At 23.5% G+C, this 8,429-nt stretch overlaps 3 protein-coding genes across 3 annotated transcripts; 1 reads left to right on the top strand and 2 right to left on the bottom strand.

Annotated features, from left to right (window-relative positions):
- Nucleotides 1-9: 9 nt before the first annotated feature.
- On the top strand, nucleotides 10-512 carry PBANKA_1108900 (conserved Plasmodium protein, unknown function; the record flags this gene model as incomplete). Its single annotated transcript, XM_034565620.1, has 2 exons — nucleotides 10-189; nucleotides 276-512. The coding sequence occupies 2 exons, from the start codon at nucleotides 10-12 to the stop codon at nucleotides 510-512; spliced, it is 417 nt and encodes a 138-aa protein (XP_034422298.1).
- A 443-nt stretch (nucleotides 513-955) lies between these two features.
- Nucleotides 956-2,583, bottom strand: PBANKA_1108800 (leucine-rich repeat protein; the record flags this gene model as incomplete). The annotated part of the gene is made up of 5 exons (XM_034565617.1): nucleotides 956-1,185; nucleotides 1,332-1,782; nucleotides 1,926-2,088; nucleotides 2,224-2,395; nucleotides 2,511-2,583. 5 exons carry the CDS (start codon nucleotides 2,581-2,583, stop codon nucleotides 956-958), a joined length of 1,089 nt encoding a protein of 362 aa, XP_034422297.1.
- Nucleotides 2,584-3,253: 670 nt separating this feature from the next.
- Nucleotides 3,254-7,582, bottom strand: PBANKA_1108700 (structural maintenance of chromosomes protein 4, putative; the record flags this gene model as incomplete). Its single annotated transcript, XM_034565616.1, has 1 exon — nucleotides 3,254-7,582. The coding sequence occupies one exon, from the start codon at nucleotides 7,580-7,582 to the stop codon at nucleotides 3,254-3,256; it is 4,329 nt and encodes a 1,442-aa protein (XP_034422296.1).
- Nucleotides 7,583-8,429: the final 847 nt, after the last annotated feature.

Genomic DNA, 8,429 nt, shown 5'->3' with positions numbered 1-8,429 from the left:
TACACAAAGATGGGAAAAGAGATGGAAACAAAATCGAAAAAAGAAAATGAAGCAAACGAAAAAAATGAAATTATCGATGAAACAATGGAAAATAATAATTCGGTAGATGAGAAAGAAAACAGCAAATCAAATAATGTCGATCCAAAGACGTATAATAAATTCCAAAATGATGGATCCTTTTTGCAGCAAGTTCGTAAAAAGAAAAATAAACAAAACAAAGAAATATGCATAAATATCTGCATTCGCATATTTATATATATATATTTTTTTTTTAGGTTTTAGCATTACAAAAGAAAAATAAAACAAGAAAAATAAAAGAATCGGAAACAAGAGACTATAAGATAAAGAAAGTTAAAAAAATGGAACATGAAAAAAAAGACAAAGAAATTAAATTGAGTTCAGAAGATGAACGGGAAGAACAAATAAAAAATGAATACCTTGAAAAAATAAAAAAAATGAAGGAAGAGGGTTTGTTTACAGATAAGGGGTTAGGAGCTGGACTTGTTAAATAAAAAATTGAAAAAAAAAAAACAATTAAAATAAATGTTGAATTTGTTCAGCACAAGAAAGAGGATGTATCTACATATATTCACACAACCGATATTTGTTTATTTTTTAATTCTTTTCATTTTATTTCTTGTTTTCGTCATAAAATTATCAGAAATAATGTATATATTCCTATTTCGTTTGTAATTTTCATGTTATGCTTATTTTTTTCTATTTTTATACCTTGTTATTAAAAATAAACAAAACAATAATACCTTTTTATAGATTCACAAAAACTTTAAAAATCATAAATATAGTCAATAAATATATTTATATTATGTACGAGTGTTAATATATAATCACATAAAACAAATGGAAAAAATAATAAAAGTGCACATATACATACATATATATATTATATGCATAATTTCCTTAAAGTTGTTAAGTTTGTGATTTTTCATTAAATTTATTAATCTATTATTATAGGTCCTTTGCTTTGGTTTTCCATGCTTTCACTTTTCTTTAATAAAAAATTGTGAAATTTTTTTGTTAAATTTTTATATTTATCAATTTTTTTTTGCTCAAGTATTTTTTTAAGTTCATTTTCTTCTACTGCTCCCTTTTTTAAAAATATTCTTGCTAGGCAAATATCTTCTTTTTTTATTTTTTTATCATCGATGAATACTATTCTAGGAATATCTAATGTGTAGTAAAGGGAATGGGATCCATCCATATATGTATGCATATATATAGACATAAATATTATTCACACATATTTTAAGTAATAGCTAAGCAGGTAAGGGAATATACATGCTTGTGGGTGTTTTCGAAAATTGAAAGCTTACTTGCAATTAAATATTTCGTAGTATATTTAAATTTATTTATAAACGGGTTGTGCTTAACAAATAGTGTTTTTAAGTTTTTAAGTTTTTTTAGTAAAATAATAAATTCACAAATAAAAAAAAACTTTTTTTTAGCTAATTGGTCCATATTTTGAATATTTTGATGATACTTAATAATATTCGGATTTTCATTTTTGGTTATTTCTTCGTGAAAATTTACATAGAAATGAAAATAGTCCATAATAGTTTCGTTATTATTTTCTTTCATAGAATATTCTTGAACTTGCTCATTTTTTATTTCATTTAAAGCTGATTTTTTTTCTGAACAAATATCAGGAAACTTTCTGACACAATCAGGTAAATTTTTTACATCATTCTCTTTTTCGAAATTTATATTATTATACGAAAGGTCTAAGTGCGAGAGATTTTCAAGCTGTGCAACTTCTTTTATATCCTAAATAGTATAAATAAACAGAATATGCAAATGTTTATATATTGTCTTTTATTTTTGGCCATCGAATATAATCAGAAATAAGGGAAATAGCTATAAAAATGTTGCAAATAGGCGTGTGCATATTTTTTTTACTATTCCATTACTTCGATGTCTTCAATTAAATTGTTGGATACATTCAATGTTTGTAAAAATTTTAAGTGATGCAAGTTTCCAATTTTCTTTATTTTGTTGTTGGATAAATTTAAAATTACCAACGACATGCAGTCAATATTTTCTATTACACTGATATCATTGTTTTGTAAATACCTGAACAAGTGCATACAAATATTAGGAAAAAGTAAATAGCTAGTATTGGTATAAGTATATTATTATTTTATATAAATTAGTATGTATAATAAAAACGAAAGTATAGTCTCATAGCTATCTCATTTTTTTCATTACAATGCCTTCAAATTTACAAGATCTTTTAAATTTTCAATTTTTTTTATGCAATTGTTATTTAAAAATAAGCATTTTAAATTTTTAAAAGTTGATAATCCATCGATATTATGAAATCCCTTCATATGAAGGTAAAGAACTTCGTTTAGCTCATCAGTGTCATAAAGATTATTGTCTGAAAAGAGTAATATAGGGAAAATATGAATTTAAAAAAAAAATAATTTTTCCTGCCTTGATTGGCATATTTCCTAAATATATTTATGCATGTATGTATGAACGATCCAACAAACCTGTACATATTTTTTTGATATGCTTATAAGTCATCAAATTTTTGTTATCGTCCGAAATCGTACAGTACCCCATTTTTTTGTATTTACATACATATATTATTTATCCTATAGAAATATATATGTATTTATTTTAATTAATAAAATTTATTAAAATTCCAAAGTAGTATAGTGAAAATTTAAGGAACAAAGGGACTCAAAATAACATCAGGAAAAAAAATATGATTGCTTTGGCTTTGTAGTTTTGGATATATATTAAGAGGAACAAAATAGAATTTTCAATATCAACATCTTAAAGGGTAAGACAAATAATATATGTATACTTTTTATTTAAATAATTGGTAGAAAAAAAAAAAGAGAAATAAAGGAGAGAAAGAAAACGCAAGTGCACATTCTATATTTTAATATGTACTTATATGCATTATATGTCTCCATTTTCATCTCTGTGTGTATAAAATAGTAATAACTTTAAATAAAAAAACGAGAAAAAAAAATCAAAAAATAAATGAAATGTAAGCATAAACACAAAAAGGAAAAAAAGAAGAAAACAAATCTCACGTACGCAAAAACATTTAGTTAATTTTTTTTATGTTTATTTTTATGAATATCATACTATCGAATCTATATTTTATGATGTGAATAAAACAACTGCAATGATTTATTGGGTATAATGAATTGTCCATTTTCCATAATAATAAATAAAATTTTGAATTATGTAATGTATGTATACATATATTATGTACATCTTATGATTGCGCAACTTCACCCTTTCTCTTTTTATTATCCTGAATTTTGTATGGATTTAGAGTTATACACTTAGTTATATCGTTTGTTTTATATATGCCTACCATTCGATCACATAATTCAAACATTTGATTTCTAAGTGAAATGACAATAAATTGAGCATCGTTTGTTTTTGTTTTAATATAATGAGATATAATTGAAACATTTTTAAAATCTAAAGCTGCATCTATTTCGTCCATAAAATAAATAGGATTCGGTTTAAAATAATGTAAAGCAAAAACTAAAGCCAATGAGCTTAAAGTTTTTTCACCTCCTGATAAATTTTGTATATGTTTCCAACTTTTTTTAGGAGGTCTAACGGAAAATAATATACCTTCATTAAATATTTCTGAGGAATCGATAATTTCTAATTCTGCATCACCCCCTATTGCAATCATTTGATACATTTCTTTTAATTTATATGAAATGATATTAAAGGCAGCTAAAAATTCTTTTCTTCTTTTATTGCATAAATTATCATAAATTTTTCTTATTTTATCTTTTTCTTTTTTTGATTTTTTTACATCTTTTCTTCTTTTTTTATAATCATGTAATTTTAGATTATAATCTTGGAATACTTTTAAATTTGGTGTTTTTTTTTCACATATATGTAATTTATGCTCAATTTTTGTTTCTATTTCTTTTTTATTTAATACTTCTAATTCTTCATCTTTTATATTTATATAATCATATTCATTTTCAGTATCATTTATTTCATTATTGTCATGAAGCATATCTTCGAGTTCTCTTAAATCATTTTCTTCATCTTCTTCTTCTTCTTTTTTTTTTTTTTTTTTTCGTTTTTTTTTTTTTTCTTCTTCATCATTACCATTTGCATCTACCCCATTAGTTAAGCAAAATTGTTCATCCTTTTCATTTTTTTCTACATCGTCCCAAGTGCTTTCTTCTTCATATTCACTATTTCCACTATAATATGTATTTCCATCGCTATTTGTTACATTATCAGAAGATTCACTTTCAGGAGTATCGTCGTTTTGAATATTGTCTTTAATAGAAAAGGTCATGTTTTCCAAAATAACTTTATCAGATTGATCAATTAGATCCATGTATTCTTTAATTTTAAATTCGTATTGGTCTTTTTTGGAAAGATATTGTTTGATTTCTTTTTCAATGTTTTCAATTTTATATAAGATGTCTACATTTTCTAAATCTTTTTTTGATATATTTTCGTCTACTATTTGTTTTTTTTTTTTGTTTTCTTCAATTTTTATTTGCATCTGATTTAGAAGTTGTTCCAAATTATTTAATTCTTCATATATAGTACATCCTTTTGTTTCAATATTGTTTAATTCTTGTTCTAATTCCTTTTCATTTTTTTCATATTCTTCGATTTCTTCAGTAAATTTAAGAATATCTTTTTTCCCTTTTTCTAAATCTGCTAAGGCATTTATTTCTTCACTATTATGTTTTTCTAATTCTTCTTTCATTAAATTTAATTGCCTTTCTGCAGTCATAAATTTCGATTTTAATTTTTTTTTTTTTTCACCTCCGACGTTTTGTAATTCATCATAGTGTTTTTTAACTTTCCTTTCTTGTTCTTTTAATAAAATATCAATTTTATCTCTTTCATTATTTTTTTTTTCTATTAACTCATTGAGTAATTTTAATTCTTTTTCTTCTTCTTTTGTTAGTTCTGGTACTTGTGAATTTTCCAACTGATCATCAATGTCTTTTAATTGTTTCTTTAAGTTTTCACTTCTTTTGTTTGCAATTTCTGTTTTACATTCATTATCTTCAATAAATGAGTTTATACTTTTAATATCTGAAAGTAAGATATTTCTTTCTACTTTTAATTGTTCTACATTTTTATTAATTTCTTTAATAGATTTTTCTATTTTTATTAAATCAGATTCATCATATTCTGTTGTTTTGATACTATTTCTAGGTCCATGTTTAGAATTATTATTCATACCAGAATGAATAGAACCCATACCAATACCCCCTCCACAAATTCTACCATCATTTTCAATTAATTCACCATTTAATGTGACAACTCTTTTTTTGTGATTATATCCAATAATGTGTGCTTCGTCAAGATTATTTGCTAAAAGTGTTTCTTTTAAAATATGATAAAAACATATTTTATATATATTATTTTTAAATTTTACAAAATCTATTAATCTATGAACATTTGGAAGTATTGGTGTGTAATTCTGTTCATTATTTAACATAATTGGCTTAAGATTTTTTTCTAATATTGATAATGATAAAACATTTATTCTTCCTAAGTTTGCTTTTCTAACTTCTTCAAATAAAAGAATCGCATCATTTGGATTCTGTACTACCACAAGATCAGAATAATTATTTCCAGCTATTAATAATGCCTTTTCATATTTTTTATCTATATATCCTAAATCGTTTAACATTCCATGTATTCCTTTAATTTTATTTTTTTTTAAATTATAAACAAATTCATGTAATTTACTAGTCGTTTTATTAGTAACAAGTTCCTTTTTTATAGTTTCGTATGCAACTGTTTCATTGATTAAATTTTTGTTAATTTCTTCAATTTTATTATCTAAATGTTGTAAATCTTTTTCTTTTTTGGCTAGCTCATTTTCTTTTTCTTGTTGCATTGAAACCATATGTTTTATTTGGATGTCTTTTTCTTTAATTTCATTCAATATCTTTGATTGAATGTATTCTAAATTTTCTACATGATCTCTATATTCTCTTTTTTTTTTTTCAATAATATTACATTTTGTTATGCATTCTGATATATCTTTAATTACACAATCATAACGGTTTTGTAATGGTGCCAACTTTTTTTCTTCATTTGAATATACTTCATTAATTTTGTCTATATCTTTTTTTATTTCTTCATTATATTTTTCTAATTCTTCTTCACATTTTTCTACTTCTTGTTCTAATTTTGGAAGTTTATTTTTTTTTATTTCTGTAATAATATTTTGTTTTTCTTCTATTGTTTTTTTATATAAAGGGATTTTTTTTTTTTTTAATTCTTCTCTTTTTACATATAAGCTTTGCATTTTTTCAACGATTGTGATTAATTCCTTTTTAATATTTTCATCACTTTGTGTTAATTTTTTAAAATCAGAATCTGTTTTATTTTTTTTTTTAATAATTTGATCTTCTTCATTTTCTAAATCATTAAGAATAGTATTTATTTCTTTTCTTTCTTCTAATAATTTATTATATTCTATATTGTGAGCATCTTTTATTTTGACATATTCGTCATGCTCTTTTTCTTTATTATATATTATTTTCCCAAATTCATATCTATCTTTTTTTAAGCTTATTATGTTTAATTTGTAAGTATTTTTTTGTAACTCCATAAAATATTTTGCTTCTTTTCTTGGATATGCTAATTCTTTTAATTCGTTATAAACATGTTTTAATCTGTTTACTTTTTCATGATAAATTTCTTCACTTTTTTCAAAATTTTCCAAACTATAATTTATATCATCTATATATTTATTTGTACCAATTATATCCTCTAAATATTCTAATAGCCCTTCTTCATTTTTATTTCCTTTTGGATTCATTTGTGCGATTTGTTCTACTTCTCCTTGTAATATTAAAAAACGATTATTGCTCAAATCTATTCCCTTTTTATAAAGCAAATCAAATACATCTTTTTGTGTAACAACTTTTCCATCGATTCTGTACTTTGATTGGTTGTCTACCGTAGCTTCACGGCTAATTATAAAATCATGAGGAATATATTCATCATTCTTTTCGCCATTTTCGTCATTTTCGTCATTTCCACCATTTTCGTCATTTCCACCATTTTCGTCATTTCCACCATTTTCGTCATTTCCATCATTATCGTTATCGCTTTCCTCGCCTGGCTTATCTATAATTGTCTTAAAATATATGGACACTTTTGTATATTCGTTATTTGTTGAATATTTTGAATTATGAATAAGATCAGACAATTTATTTTGTCGAATTTTTTTTGCTCTTCGTCCAAAAACAAAAAGCATGGCATCTATAATATTACTTTTACCACTTCCATTTGGTCCAACAATACAACTAAATTTTTTATAAAATGGTCCAATTATTTTTATTCCTGAATAGCTTTTAAAATTTTCAAGTATTAATTTTTCAATTATTATTCTTTTATTATTTTTTTTTACTATATTATTTAAACATAAATTTGTATTATTATTCTCTATCCTATAATTAGTATCATTTCTAACTTCTGTACTTTCTTTCCTATTTGTCCTTAAAATAGCGAACGAACCTTCTTCCCGTTTTTCTTCATCATTTAAAGTCCGTTCATCGTTTATGTTTCCATCATTTGTCATTTGAATTAGGGATCAGTTTTTGTTATTCGGAGAGTAACCTTTCTTAATATGCTATTTCTTTTACTATAATTAGTATTATTATTAATTTTTTTTTTTTTTTTCCAAAATTATATTAGCAATCCATGATTACCTGGTTTCCCCGATTCGAGAATATATACTATTTTGTGCGTTTTTAATGTTTATAATTTTAAAAAAATATAGCTATTATGATTTTTTTCAATTATTTCCCTTAGTGCCTACACAAGGAATACATACATTAAAACCCTTTAGTTACCTTATTTTGAAAAATAGTAAATTATTATTCAATTTTCACTTTAATTCCCCTTTTCTATTTATGTGCAATTATAGCATTTTGCAGAAATATTGGGGGAAAAAAAAAATAAATAAATGTGCATATATCTAAATAGCCTCGTATTTGCATACACATAAAAAAGGAACTTAAATACACACACACATATATTACATGAATATTGGAAACCCTTCCGTGATGCCCATAAAAATTATAATAAATAAATAATGATAAACGTGCCGCTTTACTAATTTTTTTTAAAACGGATAAATTATGAACTTATTAATGATGGTTATATATTTATGTTTTTAAAAATACATTGTCTCGTTTAATATTTAAAATAATTTTGTGAGCCTTACTCCTCATCACCTATGGCTTCCTTTTATTTTATTATTTTTCTTAATTATTATTATATTTTTTCCATGTTTTGGTATGCATACAATGATATAAATATTTTTTTATTTCTTCATAATTTTATTGATAAAAATATGTAAGCATCACCTCAAAAAAAGTAAATGATTGGGATTAAATATTGCGAAGAAGCTAGCCGTTTTAAGT

Source organism: Plasmodium berghei (assembly GCF_900002375.2).
Source record: "Plasmodium berghei ANKA genome assembly, chromosome: 11".
Classification (NCBI taxonomy): domain Eukaryota; phylum Apicomplexa; class Aconoidasida; order Haemosporida; family Plasmodiidae; genus Plasmodium; species Plasmodium berghei.
Note: the sequence above shows the minus strand (reverse complement) of the source record. Positions and strands in the feature narration are given on the sequence as shown.